At 57.3% G+C, this 14,958-nt stretch overlaps 2 protein-coding genes across 2 annotated transcripts; both read right to left on the minus strand.

The window, feature by feature from the left end:
* Positions 1 to 2,538: 2,538 nt before the first annotated feature.
* On the minus strand, positions 2,539 to 4,215 carry PTK6 (protein tyrosine kinase 6). Its single transcript, XM_053573774.1, is given in 3 exon segments — positions 2,539 to 2,627; positions 2,743 to 2,842; positions 4,039 to 4,215. Coding segments are annotated over 3 exon segments (366 nt in total).
* Positions 4,216 to 7,739: 3,524 nt separating this feature from the next.
* SRMS (src-related kinase lacking C-terminal regulatory tyrosine and N-terminal myristylation sites) lies at positions 7,740 to 12,676 on the minus strand. The gene is given in 9 exon segments (XM_053573775.1): positions 7,740 to 7,869; positions 7,871 to 7,916; positions 8,023 to 8,113; positions 8,116 to 8,171; positions 8,174 to 8,186; positions 8,278 to 8,468; positions 8,796 to 8,897; positions 9,558 to 9,679; positions 12,300 to 12,676. Coding segments are annotated over 9 exon segments (1,128 nt in total).
* Positions 12,677 to 14,958: the final 2,282 nt, after the last annotated feature.

Raw genomic sequence — 14,958 nt, forward strand, 5'->3', positions numbered from 1 at the left:
GAATGCGTCCCTCAGCTGGAGAGCTCAGCGTTCCACCTCCCTGCTAGGCCTGGGTCTCAGGGCAGAGTATGGGCTGTGCTTTGATGACCCCAGCAAGTCCAAAGTCTCTGACTTTACAGACATTGTTTTCCCCAACAAGGATATTCCTGGCAGCCAGTGGATGTGACTCTGCGCCTCCAGGTAGCATGCCCTTGGCCACCTGTGGGGCAACATCCACCAGCTCTGACACGGGCAGGACTTTCCTGCCAGAGTCTGAAGAGGGCATCAGAGGCCAGGGTCAGCAAGTACAGACTGGACCTTGTTCACCTGGCACTGCGTCATCTCCTCCCACAGTAACATCCCCAGAACTGGCCGCATCTTCATGATGATTGCAGAGCATCTTTGCTTCTGATGTTAAAGGAAATAATGGAGCTCCTCAGAGATGACAGAGTCTTTGAGTCACTGTGTATGTGTGTGTGCATAAATGTGTGCACATGTCCATATAAATGTGTGCCTGTGTGTGTGGGTGTGTGCATATAAGTGCACATGTCAGTGCACATGGGTGGGTAAGTGTGCATGTAGGCAGTCGGTGAGCTCCTGCGCACATGTGAAAGTGTGTGCATAGACAAGTCTATGCCTGTGCAAACTCTAATACCAGCACGTCCCAGGAAGAGAAGTGGCTGCAGAGGTGAGGTCTTTGCTTATGCATATCTGTATTTTCTCAAATCTTTACAATGGGCAAATAGTGGGCTTCTTATATTTTAAGTTGTTTCTTAAGCAAAACAATGCCTGTTGTGTGTCTCCTGCAGCTTCCAGGGAGAACCTCGCCCTCACCGGCGCTCACCCGCAGCAGGTCCCACAGGCTGCCCTTGGCCATGAGCTGGGTGACAATGCACACCAGATTCCCGTGCATTGTGGGTAGAAATGTGGGAGCACAGGTTGAAGAAGTAGGCTCAGAGGAGGGCGCCCTCTTGAGGTACAACATAAATTGCATTTTTATGAAATGTTTCAATTGATGAGAATTAGTTAGGGGATGCAGTTTGGGATACAGGGAAGATAGAAGATGTGGATACTAAAGAGAGTATGTACACAGAGACACCACAATGTGTATCAGGAGCCCCAAAAGTGTGCTGATCAACAGCAGCACAGGCCTTGGAATAAAGGACAAGAAATGTCTTACTGAGGTCTGGCCTTTCCCCTATAGAGAGCCTGTACAAAGGTCTCTGGGGACAATGAGCCATTGCAAGATGTGTTGGGAACAATATGTACAACAGGCTCTCTGTAAAAGAGAAACAACCTCTAGGGGTTGAGATAAGAGAAACAACTTCTTTCTACCCTGCTCCCAATAAGGGTGTGGCTTCAGCCTGTCTGCCCTGGAGGGACCTATAGACTTAATTGTCTTCGTTGGAAACTGTGTGAGTGGTCAAACCTGCTGTAGACTCTCACGTCCTGCTTCTTTTTGTTTGTTTGTTTTGAGACAGAGTCTCACTTTCTTGCCTCCGTAGAGTGATGTGGCATCATAGTTCCCAGCAGCTTCCAACTCTTGGGCTCAAACAATCCTCTTGCCTCAGCCTCCCAAGTAGCTGGGACCATAGGCACGTGCCACAACACCTGGGTATTTTTAGAGACTGGATCTTGCTCTTGCTCAGGCCGGTCTCGAAGCTGTGAGCTCAGGGTAATCCACCAACGTTGGCCTCAAGAGTGTTAGGATGATAGCACGAGCCACCACACCAGGCCTTTGGCATCCTGCTTCTAAGTCTTGGTTCCTTGGTTTATAAATAGCTTAAGGTAGAGTAAAGTAGTTACAAAAGTTAGTTAAGAAGTAGCTTAGTTGAAATTGTAAGTACCATGAGAATAATGACACATAGTGCTATTTTTGTGAGTATTCATTTGCTAATTTGGAGATAAAGTAGGTAATAAACACTGAATTAACCTGGAAGGGGTGGCCTTAGCTTTGGTAGCTCCCATGGTCCCCTAGGGCTACTCTTTTTAATTCCTATCTTATCTCTAATCACCGCCAGGCTTGGAGGGATACCCACTAGCTGTGTGGGGCTGGCCCCTACACCAACAATGATGTCACGGTGTACGCGCCAGCACGTGTTTGTGCTGTGGTTTCTTTGTGGCCTGGATCTCCCAGTAAACTGTCTACTGCTGTAGGAGGTTGTCTGTGGGGTACTGGCAGCCTCGGTGGGTACAGTCACTGACCTGAGGCCTCAAGAAGGAGGCCCCCCAGCAGCTGCTCAGAACATAGGGGTGTTCCCAGCTCCCAAGGCTAAGATGTCGGCCCCTCACAGCCCAGCTCTAGGCTGCATTTATGTGGGGTCTGCTGTGCCCACCTGCTAGCCCCATCTGTTTGGCCAACAGGTGCCTGGGCCACCCAATCACCCCCCAGTGTCCTCCTGGACCTGGAGCCCCAACTCCTAAATACATGAGGTCCAGGCCATTTCAGGTGATACTTTTCAGATTTCCAGTGATCTATTTATTTCAATGGTGCCCCATTCCACTCAGGGTTTGCATTTTCTTTTAAAATAAATCCATTTATTTATTCAACACTACCCCTCAATAGTGCTGTGGGTGCCAAGCTGCACACAAGGGGGCAGGGGCTTCTACCCCACTCTGGGCAAAGCTAGAAGCCCCTGCCCCCAGAACTGGTAGGGGAGAGGCAGGAGGTCAGCAGAGCCCTCTGGCCCAGAATCCACTCACCTCAAGAAATCATCTTGGCCAAGGGCCAACACAGCCAAGGTGAGAGTGGGCAGGCTGTACCTGAAAGGATGCAGTTGGCGCCTGACTTCTGGCTGACTCTAATTGGGAAGGTGCCTGGTGCGTTGGCCTCAGCCTGCATCTGGGGAAGAGCTTCTAACACCTGGTCCAAAAGAGGCTGACCTGCTGCTTGAGCCCCAGCCCAGACCTCAGTTGCCCCATGATGCCTTCATGTGCCCACCATAGACCCTGAGGGACCCCATCCAGGTCACAGTCCCCCAGCCTCCAATGGGCTGCTCTGGAATCAGGCAGATGCACCTGGCTCCTTGAGGGACCCGCGGTGGGAGGGCACCTAAGCAACAGGGCTCTCCGGTATGGCCTCCACACACTAGTGTGTGCACTCACAGAAGTACACGTGTGTGCAGGCACTTAGCTGCTCACACGCGTAAACACCAGCTCCTGGCTGGAGAGTGCATGGGCCCTGGCCTGGACTTCAAGTCGGGCCTGCAAAGCCCCTGGTGACCTCTGCTCTCCCCTGGCCTCCTCCTTGCCTCTCATGTGCTAGTTCTCTGGGCTGGGGTCTGTCTCCCAGGTAGCCCCTGGACCACGCTAGCTTCTGGAGCCCCAGCACAGTTCCCCATCCCTAGACACCCTCAGAGGAGGCCTCATCCACAGCCTGAGTGGGGAGCCCCATGCCTGGAGACATGCGGCACAGGGCGCACCCACAGGTGCCTGGTGAGAAGGGTGCCAGGAGCCTAGGCCACAGAAGCTCCTCCCTCCAGGCCTGCCCAGCCAGAGCCTGACGGCCAGGGCAGTGGACATGCCTATGCCAGCTGCCTGAGGACTCCTCCATGTGGGAGGCCAGGGATGTTGGGCAGGGGGCCAGCACCCCAGCAGATAGCCAGGCAGTCCAATGTATCTCCCACACTGGGCTATCCCAGTGGCCTTTCCACTCTTTTAACTAGATCAGGCCTCTGGTTCTAACAGTTTGGAAAGTGGATGAACTTCCCTCTCCCAAAGGCCTCGAGCTCCCACACAGACTTTGTTGCAGTGCCAGCCACCCCCCTGGAATCCACCTTAAAGGTTCAATTGCCTCTGGTTCCTAGCAGAACGGTGTCAGCACTGGACGTGTCCTCCAGGGCCCCTATCCACAGATGTCACGCAACTCCTGGAACCAGGATGGTGGGGTCCAGAGAAGGACCGACTTAGATGTCCAGCCTCAACTTTGGGGAGAAGATTGTGCCAGGAGTCCCCACACTCCTGGTTCTCCCAGTAGTGAGTCCAGTGTCCTCCAGCCCCCAAGCCCAGAGGGTAGCACTACTCTGAGTTCCTGGACCCAGGGACACTCACGGCTCAGACTCTGTGGAGCATGGCCAGAGGGCCATCCAATAAGGTCGCTCACCACCACTGTCCCTCCTTCCTGCTTGCATGGAAGCAATCCCACACTTGGAAGATCAACTGCACCTCCATCTGAGCCTTGAAGTCCCAGAGACCCACATCCTCGGGGTCCAGGTGAGCCTGGCCCTGGGACACCATGACTGGGAGCACTGGGCACCTGACTGGGAGCACTGAGTAGGGTAGTCTCTAACAGGCACCCGACCCACTTCCTCATGACAAGAAGCTAGCACATCGGGATGGCCTCTCCTGGCCTCCCTGTGAGCAGTGCAGGCTGCACTGTGAGAGCCAGTCCTCTGTCCTCTTACCCACTGTACTTGATCATCAGCCTGGACACCAGTACCCACCTGCTATGAAAACCTGTTGGCCAAGCTGCCACATGGCTGGACCTGGCCAGGAGAGGGAGGAGGAACTGGTAAGAGCTGTGGGTGCTGCCTTCCCAAACTTCAGAGGCCGTGGGAAGGCACAGCACAGGCAGACGCTGCCCCAATTCAGAGCCCACCACACTGTGGGACCAGTAGGAGGGTCTGTGGTGGCAGGGTGGCCTTAGAGCCACTGTCCTGCAGGGCAGGAAACACCCTCTCCCCTCCACCACCCGGGGCTACCATCTGTGAGGGAAGCAGCCATGACTCTGTCCCCACAGGTATAGGGTTATGGAGGCAAATAGGCTGATCTCTCAGCAGGACACCCCACTTCAATTCAAGGCAAAGCCCACAGACCTGCCATCCCTGAGGGCTCATCAAGACTACTGAAGATGAAAGGAGCCCAGAGGTGCCCCAAACAGGGCAAAGTCGCTAAGATCAGCCCTGTGCACCAAAGTTCAGCAGGTGGGCAGGCCTAAGCCCTTTAGCAGGGCTAAAACCTTTGAACTCTTGATGGCAGTTAGGTTAGGGAAGCTTGCTTGCCCTGTGGGAATGAAACTGGTTTTCCCTTCTTCCTTTCTAAATACATTATAGAGTTATAGACCGTTAACCCCCTACCTTATGTTCCCATTTACCCAGCCTTTCCCTCTACCCAATCTTCCTGGGAACTTGGGATTCTTTTAATCCTTTTGGCACCTTTGCTTTTTTTTTTTGCAGTTTTTGGCCCAGGCCAACTCCGGTATATGGGACCGGCATCCTACTGCTTGAGCCACAGGTGCCGCCCAGCACCTTTGCATTTTTGATATACCCTTTGTGTTAGAGATCAATAAAAGGTTTCTGAGAAGTCAGGAAGTTGCTGCATTGATTCAGTCTGTCCATGGGATGCGCGAGTCAGTGTGCACCTCTCCAGGCTCCCAGACTTCATGCCTTTATGCATTAAGTTTGTGTAAGGTCTCATGATTTTCCCTGAGCCCACACCAAGGCAGGCCTCCACCTCCTCCCTCCCAGCCCCCTAAGTTCATCCTTCCCTTCCCTCCCCAGAGAGCCCCTTTGGGACTCAGCTGACCCCCTCTCCCCAGGCAACCCCACCAGCTTGCAGCCAAAGTAGACTGATGGGAAGATCACAAACTAAACTCCACGCATGGGAACATTGGCACCACCCACTCGTTTCATTTTGAGATTAAGAACAGAGACATGGATTATGTGACAGGTTCACAGATGCCTTGGGCAGCCTAGCTGGGCTCCATACTGACCAATGTGGGGATGGGATAGGGCACAGAGAGGGTGGGGCACCAGGTGGCCACAGGTCAGCACATCAGGCCAAATGGCTCCCCCTACCCCCAACCTGCCAGGGCTCCAGACCCTCAGGCCTTGGCCCTCTTTGCGTGAGCCTATGTCCAGGGGCCTCTCACATCCCTGAGCACGAATGTGTACAGGTTCTGTTTGAGCCACCTGCAGGCAGGAAAGTCCCTAGCCCCTCCCAAGACCTGGGAGCACCAAAGCTGCCCACCTGCAGCTGATGAAAGGCCCAGGAAAGCACCAGAGACCATGGCCATCCCTGGTTCTGTGGCCTGCCATCAGCTCCACACTCGCGGCAGCCCCAGCCAACGCTGGCTCAAGGCTCCACCTTCCTAGGCCCTCCCAGGACACAGAAGAGGTCAGGGGTGAGGCCAAGGCAGGGGCATGACCCTACCTGCCAGAGCTCCAAAAGGCTCAGATAGACCCTGCTGCCTCCACCAATTGCAGGGCTTGGTGCCAGCCCCACCCTGGCATCTGAGGCCCCTGAAACATTTGTCCCCTCCCTGCTCCCTGCCTGAGCTTCAGCAGGCTGAGAGGTAGGCAGTTCCCACCACTGCCCTCTGCTGTGTGGCCCTGCCCTGGTGCCCCCCAGTGGCCTGCACACTGGGTCTCATTTCCTAGCTCCCTTCTGTGCCAGCCCATAACCCTGTGGTCAGTGGTGCTGGACCAATCGGCCTCAGCAGGGGCAGAGCTGACCCTAAGCTCCGTCCCACTCTAAGGGATGCTGACCAAGTCAGGTCTGAGGCCGCAGGGCCCAGGGTGCACAGGCCGCTGTGTGGGTTTCTGCCAACTCTGGCAGCTCAGCGCCCGAAAGGGCCAACTCTGCCATTCGTGCTTTCTCCAGCCACCAGCTCAGCACAGTGTCCCCCCACTGCCCCTGACCCTGTCCAGCCAGGAGACAGCCACTCCCTAACCACTACCCATTCTGAGGCCCCTTAAAATGGCTTCAGGGGCGGCGCCTGTGGCTCAGTGAGTAGGGCGCCAGCCCCATATGCCGAGGGTGGCGGGTTCAAACCCAACCCCCGCCAAACTGCAACAAAAAAAAAATAGCCGGGCGTTGTGGCCGGTGCCTGTAGTCCCAGCTGCTTGGGAGGCGGAGGCTAGAGAATCGCGTAAGCCCAGGAGTTGGAGGTTGCTGTGAGCCGTGTGACGTCATGGCACTCTACCCGAGGGCGGTAGAGTGAGACTCTGTCTCTACAAAGAAAAAAAAAAAAAAAAAAACGGCTTCAGGATGCAGCATGCAGGCCACAAGGCCTCTAGGCCCCCCACTCCAATGGCCTAGCCAAACCTCTGCTGCTTCATCCAGCCTGTCCACTCCACACTGGCCCAGAGATGGAAAGAGCTCCTCACATGGCTTGTGGTCTGGGCACCCAGAGCCCTAGGACCAGCTCTCTCTCCTACCTTCTCTAGCCACATGGACCTCTTCAGCTCCAGCCCCAAGTCTGGGTGTGGGGCACTGAGTGGGTATGTGGTACACACCTGTGTGTGTCTGAGTCAGGTGGTGTGTATTTATTGAGTGCTGTCTATATACGTGCATGGGTTTGCACACAGGAGGCCGAGTGCCTGGGTGCTGCGGCAGGAGGGTTCCCTATGTGCAGAGCCCAGCAGCCTGGCACCAGCCACTTCAACAAAGTCTAGGTGGCCCTTGGGGGAAATCAGCCTCTAGCTCTTGACCCTGGAAAGGGGTTGGGAGGCTGAAGGAGCAGGCCTGGGCAAGGAAAGACCATGCTGGACCCCAGACTTCTCTTCTTGGCATCTCTCCAAGGGTCCATCTGACCCTCTGGGCTGTTTGTCTCCCTCAAAATCCCAGGAATGTGAGTCACGCTGGACATCAGCGTTTCCACTGTCTGGGAGTGTGTCTGTCTCCCCTGCACACACATGTGTGTGTCAGTGCCCAAGGCCCATGGCCAGAAGCATCTTGTCCCCTGCCATCTGGCTTCCTATAGTTCTGTCTTGGGAGGCCTCCTGCCACAGCCCCGGAGATGTCCAGTGTCCAGGCTTTGGTCATAGTGGGACCTGGGGGAGACACTGGTGGAGAGTATGCAGCTTCTCCTGCAGTGCTGCGAAGGCAGGCCGCTTATCTGGGCTGGCCCTCCAGCAGTCCAGCATGAGTGCGTAGACCTCCCCGGGGCAGGCGGTACCCACGCATGACCTGCTGCAATGTCTCACGGTTGGTCATTCCTGGGAGAGGCATGGGAGTAGGGCCTGAGAGTCACTGTGGGGACCCCACAGCCCCTGGCCAGACACTCTGGCCTTCAGTGGGCAGCCCTGTGACCTTGGGACAAACCTTCATAGGGACACTGACCACAGGTGAAGACCTCGTACAGCAGGACACCAAAGGACCAGGCATCTGACTTCTGGGAGAACACCCGGTAGCTCGGTAGCTGGCCGCCTCAGGTGCCGTCCACTTGATGGGGATCTTGGAGCCACTGCTCTGGAGTAAATGTCATCCTGTGGAGGGGCAGCAGTGGAGCAGGTGGACCTGGGACCTCCCACCCTGCCCAGTCTGGGCTCAAGGGGTGGAGCCCAGAGCCTTGCCAACCTTGAGCAGCTGGGCCAGGCGGAAGTCAGCCACCTTACAGGCAAGGTCATTGTCCACAAGCACATTCCTGGCAGCCAGGTCTCTGTGCACGATGCACTGCTGCTCCAGGTAGCTCATGCCCTCAGCTACCTGGCAGACAAACCTCAGCAGCAGGGCAAGGCTCAGGGCCTGCAGGGAAGGGAGCTCAGGGCCTGCAGGAAAGGGGCCTTAGGGCCTGCAGAGGAGGATTCAGGGCCTGCAGGGGAGGGTTCAGGGCCTGGAGGGGAGGGGCTCAGGGCCTGGAGGGGACGGGGCTCAGGGCCTGCAGGGGACGGGGATCAGGGCCTGCTGGGGAGGGGCTTAGGGCTGGAGGGGTGGATCCCAAGGCTTTCAAGGGAGGGACTCAGGATCTGCAGGGGAGGGGACACAGGGCCTGGAGGGGAGGAGCTCAGGACCTCAAATCAGGCAGCACAGGGCACCCTCCCATGTCACTTCACACCTATGTGACTCCTCATCTCTAAGATGAGGTGAGAACACACCACCAGCAAAGGCTGTAGAGGGCACTGAGCAAGACAAAAAGGGGTCATGCACCCCGTGACCCTTCAGGGCAATCTGTTCCTCACTCAAGCCTCTATTGGAAACTAGGAGCAGAGAAGGGTCAGAGGGAAAAGGGGGCCTGGGCCCAGCTGGGTGCACGGTCACATTGGACAGAGGTTGGTGCCCCAGATGGGGATGCAGGCTCCAGATGGACTCTGGCCCTGGACTCACAAGGCCCTGATGGTCTCTCAGCCTCGCCCCAGGTTGCCCACCCTCTGTTCTCTGAGGTCAAACTGGACAGGTGTCTGCAGCCAGGGCCACCTTTGAAGGCTTTGGTGGGCCCAGCTCTGGGTAGATGAATCAGTGAATGAACTAGTAACTGAGAGTAAACAAATGAATGGACAAGTAAATGACAAATGAGAGGATGAAGGAGCAAACAATGAGAAGAGAGGGTGGGTGAACGGGTGGGTGGGTGAGTAGACAAATGAGTGATGAGTAAGTGACTGAGTAGGTGAATGAATGAATGAGTGAATGAATGAATCAGTGCATGGGTGGATATGTAAGTGGATGAGTGAATGGATGAATGAATGAATGAGCAGGTATAGGAGATGGCCAGCACATGTCCTTAAGTTCTCCATAGGGTTGGGTGTAGTTCAGAGGCCAGCACTGCCCAGGGACTGACCACCCCAGTCAAAGATGGCTGGCCTTGTGGGGTTGGGTAAGATGCCCCCCTGAGGGGGCAAAGGCAGGACCCACACACACACCTGACAGCGAGTACCCCCCAAGGCTGCTCTCACTGAGCTGCACGAGGAAGGCCCCTGGAGCGTTGTCAGGGGAGAGAAGCAGCTGCTGGGCCTGTGTCCGGCTGGTCCCGCTGAAGAACCAGCTGCAAACAGCAGGTGTGGCTGTCATGTGCAGGCCCCAGAGCCCTGAGTGGCCCCTGCCAGGCCCCAAATGCCCTGCTCGTGCTGGCAGCCTGGCCAAGCCCCGGCTTTCCTATCACTTACCTGAAGGAGGGTGCGCCCAATGCCAGGCACTAGCGTCCCAGCCCAGGGTCTGCACTGCCTCAGCCCCCAGAGAGTCCTGGGGGGACTCCTTGGGCGGGGGCCCCCAAGCTGACTCAGCTGCCCCCAGGGAAGCTGGGCTCATCACCTTGGTCACAGGCTGTCCGGTTAGCCCTGCTGCAAATGACCTCCAGTTTCCCACTTAGGAAGTTATCACCAGCCCAGCCACGGGTCAACAGTAGCCCAAGCCATGGCCAACCTGCTATACCCCTGAGGGCTCCACAGGGAACCAGGGCCCTCCAGAGCTGCCTGGGAGCATCTGCTGGACTGCTGGGGGGGCCATAGGGGACACCTGCCTCAGGTGATTGGTCAGTAGGGGCAACCAAAGCAGGCTCAGTCCTGGGCTAGGCTGGACAGGAGGTCAGGAGAGGTAGCCAGCAGAAGGCTGTGGTGGGTGCTGGGGGAAGGCTAGAAGTGTTCAAGTTCCCTCTGAAGGGCTGGATCCCTGACCCTCTGTTTCCTCTGCCTACATAGATGCTACCCCTATGAAGCCTGCTCCTGAGACAGGAAGCTCTGCTCAGCCTGCTGGGGCTCCACCCCCTAATTGCTCTGCCCCAGGACCTCCCACTTTTGAGACCTACCAAGGACCTGGAGAGCAAGGTTTCCAGGTCCTTGGTAGGTCCCTCTGGAATGGCCGTGTGAGCACAGCCCCTTGTCCATGTGACGGGGGCACAGTGAGCCTAGGCCAGGGGCAGGATTAAGAGGCCTCCCAAGGCTAACGAGTGACCGTAAGTGAGTCCACACAAGAGCAGAGGGGCTGAGGGGGGTGGTGCCGTGCTGGCCTGAGTGGCGGCTGAGGAGGGGGGCTGGGGCTATAGCCAGCTGTGCTACTGGAAAGGTGAAGCCATGGCGACAAGAGGCCAAGTCCTGAAGAGCAGGAGCTGCCAGACAGGCAGGGACATAGGGCAGCCTCGAGGGACAGCCAGTGCCTGGACTGGGTCACCAGGTGAACATAGGTCCCCTAAAACATGGGTCCCCAGGGCAGCAGACATGGGGAGGCTCACAGACATGTGCAGGGCAAAGCACAGCCCTTGAGACTGCACTGCTCTGTCTCCTGAGTGCCCCTGTGGCTGGGCCCTTGCCTTCTGGGGTCCAACTACAGAGAGACCACACCCTCTTCCATGTGAAAGGGCTCCAGGGTCCCTTCCCATCATAGTGGGGCTGGGGAATGTGAGGTGGGACCTGTGTACCCCCTGAGCTATAAGGATGGGCTGGGGGCCTTGCCCTGTGGCATGGGACTAACGATAGAGGGCCAAAGAGTCATCTGCTCTCAGCCCGCCCTGCTTGTCAGGTCTCCAGGAGCTTCCACTCCACCCACCGCTCAGTGCCAGCCTACTTCACTCACCCCCAGGAGACACGTGAGTGCCCAAAGGCCCCTGCTGGACTGCAGAGGGCAGGCCCAGGGCTCAGGCCAGGTCCAGCTGGGCACAGGACCAGGAGCAACTTCCCAGGGTGGCTCCACTGGGTAGCCGCACCTGGCTTTGCTGGACCAGCTCTGGCCTGCTCATGCCCAGCCTTTGTCCTGCCACACAATGCCTGCTAGCCAGCTACCGCTAAAGGGTGCCTCTGCCCCTGAGGGTCCCCAGATGGGTCAGGACCTAGCCTGTTTTGACAGTGAGGATTGCGATAGCCAGGAATCTGGGCTGACCAACCACATTGAGGGGAAAGGCAGGAGGGGTCACATCCCAGGATTTGGGTCAAATGTTTTCAGCCCATGAACTGTCCACCACCACATGGGAGGGCCAGGCTTGGAGCTGGCACACAGGGTGCTCAGCATGCATAGTGAACCCAGGAGGTCGTGCCATCCCTGGGCCTCAGTCTGGGTCAAGAGGTCACCTCCTCTGAGGAGACCCCTGGTGAGCCTCAGCCCTGGAGCCTGGGTGCTCTGGGGCAATAGGTGAGTCCCCACCTGTGCCCACTCACCAAACCAGCCCCTGAGGAGCAAGATATGGGCCAGGGCCACACTGCCCATGCCTGCACCCAGCTTGGGGCAGTTGGGCAAGTGTGGACAGGCAAGGAGACTGGAGAACTCATCGTCCTGATTGGCTGGCTCCTCACAGCACTGGCAGCATCTGCATTCCTGGCTCATTGCACCCTCCCAAACTCTCCCTGTCTCACCTGGTGCTGCTTCCATCCCCCAGCCCCTGCCCTCTAAGCAGCAGCCACCCACTGAACACTGGGCTCCCCGTGTGAGGGCAGGAGGGCCTGGCCTGGGTGACTGTCTGCTGGGTGCCTGGTCCATGCAGCTGATTTGCCCCTTAACCTGACCCCTGCCTCTGGACAGTGTGCACTACACATTATGACTCAGCTCTCCCACACCTGTGGCTTTCCTGGGCACTAACTGTCACTGAGTGTATACTAAAATGATCCGGCGAGTGCGGACATACAATTCCCCACCCAAACCCTGTCTATTCCTGACTGCCCAGCCCTGGGCTTTAAGGCTGAGGTACTCATGGTTGGTCTGTGAGTGCCTCCGTGGTGGCCCTGGTGACACAAGTGATGGGCACAAGCCCGGTGCCAGGCCTGCCTGAGAGCCTGCAAGCAAAGATGTAGTGGGTCTCATCGAGGGCGTAGAGCTGTTCCCCACGGCTGACAGTCAGCTCCTCTGCGCATCATGCAGTGAAGTCATACAGGGCAAGATAGAGCTGCTTGCCTCGTGCCAAGTGGCTGCAGGGCTCCATGGAGGCAGAGGCCTCTGCCCCCAGGTCAGTGGCAGGATCCGCAGGCCTGGGAATGCTACCGCCTGGCTCTCTCACCAGCCAGTCCTTGTCCCAGAAGAAGGACAGGAAGGTCAGCCGCTTCCTGAGGAAGGTCTCCATGCTCTCTGGGCATCCGGCTGCTGACAAGGGAACACTGTCCCACCCTGGTCACCCCTCCAGGCCACGGCCCTATCAGGGTGGAAGCTGAGCAAGGCAGCCCTGGGAGCTTCTGGGACTCTGGGGAGAAACTGGAAGGGCCAGTGGGACAGCTGGGCGTCTATGGGCTCCCTGCACAGCGTCCTTACCCAGCACATGAGGATAGGGTAACAGGTAGCGCCGCCCCCACGGTCACCCTCTGTCAGCTTCCTGCTAGTGTACAAACCACCAGGCTCAAGCAGACTCTGCAGTGTAGACTCCTGCCAGGGGCAGTGCTTAGAAATGTGCGTGCTAACAAACATCAGCATGACAGAGGCCTACAAGGGGCCTGAAGCTATGCCCGGCTACAGGGAGGTCTCCTCACAGCACTGACAGCATCTGCGTCCTTGGCTCACTGCACCCTCCCAAGCGTTCCCTGTCTCACCTGGTGCTGCTTCCAGCCCCCAGCTCCTGCCCTCCAAGGACCATAGGAGGCTCCCTGTGCTGACCACCAGTACTGACCACCATAAGTGACACTCCACGTCCCTTAAAGCCACAGGGTCCTGGACTCTGAGACTTAGCACATTCCATGCCAGAGCCCAGAAGCCAGCCTGGTGGTCAGAGAGGAATGGAGTGACCCTCTGTTCTTGGGCCTGTCTCCCAGACCTGTCCCCAAGCCTCCTGGTGGCCCAAGGAAATGCCTACAGACAGAATAGGGTATCCAGCTCGGGGGTAGGGGGATTCTGGCACAGAAGCCACATGGTGGGGGTGGGTGAATCTTCTTCCTTGCAGATGAGAAACAAAGTTCTGTCCATCCCTCAGCACCCAAGGTCAGAGCAAGGACATTTTCTAGCAGGAACCTGTGCTAGACAGTAGAAATCTAGCCCATCTCCAGGCAAACAGGACAGTCTAAAAAAGGCCCAATTGTGAGCCCCAGGAGAGAGACCTAGAGAGACCAGGCCAGAGAGGACTGCCTAGTAGAGAGGGCTGTCAAGGGGGCGCTCCACAGGCTGCCTCCCCACCCTGCACACTATCACATCACCACCTCACTCTGCACCTCACCCTACACTCCACCCCTCCCTGCAGCCCAGCCCACTCTGCCCCTCACCCCACCCTGGACCCTCCAGTCCAGCCCACCCTGCACCCCATGCTATCCAGTACCCCATCCAGTACCCCACCTTGACCCTGCCCCACCCTGCACCCCTCCACACCCATACCCACACCCCACTCCAACTCTGTACGCACCACAACCCACACCCCACTTTTCTCTTTTTTTTTTGAGACAGAGTTTCACTTTGTCACCCTCGGTAGAGTGTGTAGCACCATAGCTCACAGCAACCTCAAACTCTTGGGCTCAAGTGATTCTCTTGCCTCAGCCTCCCGAATATCTAGGACTACAGGCACCTGCCACAATGACTGGCTTTTGTTTATTTTTTTTTAGAGGTGGGGTCTTGCTCTTACTTAGGCTGGTTTCAAACTCAGGAGCTCAAGCAATCCACCCTCCTCGGCCTCCCAGAGTGCTGGGATTATAGGAGTGAGATACTGCGCCCAGCCTCCCACACACCACTTTGACCCTATACCCCACCCTGGACCCCAAGCACACCTTGCACCCCCACCTTGACTTTGTTCCCCATCACACACTGTACCCTACCTTGGCTCTCTACCCCACACCAACCCTACACCTCACCCAGACCCTGAACCCTACCCTGCCCTGGACCACACCCTGGACCCTACTGCTCCTCATTCCTCACCCTGACCACATACTCAACCCCTGCTCTGCATCCCACCCTGCATCCAACCCTGATCCTGCACCCCACCCGGTACCCTACCACACCCGTATCCCACCTGGCCTGGGCCTGGCCCTCCTCCCTAGTCCTGGCTGCACACAAGCACCCCTAGGGCCTCTGCCCTGGCAGGTCTCCACCCTGCCAACCCCCAAATCTGCCCTCTTCATCCAGCCCACCCCCACCTTTCTCCTGCAAGCACCTGTTGCCCTTTCCTCTGCACAGGAGCCTAAGTTGTACACAATCTCCTCTCTTCCCCTCCGCCTCCCTGGGACAGCACAGGCAGCCACCAGGCAGCCCTGTCCTCTGACTCTACCTGACCCCCCCAAGCTCAACTCCTATAGTCCCCCCGAGCTCAACTCCTCCCTTGGTCCTAACTGGGAGGGACAGAGGTGAGCAAAGAGAGGGACAGAGGTGGGCACAGGGCCACTCTGCTCAGAAGATGGGGCTGGAATCTGCTCTCACAATCACTGGCCACGTGAC

The sequence above is a fragment of the Nycticebus coucang genome, chromosome 21 (genome assembly GCF_027406575.1).
Source record: "Nycticebus coucang isolate mNycCou1 chromosome 21, mNycCou1.pri, whole genome shotgun sequence".
NCBI classification, from domain to species: domain Eukaryota; kingdom Metazoa; phylum Chordata; class Mammalia; order Primates; family Lorisidae; genus Nycticebus; species Nycticebus coucang.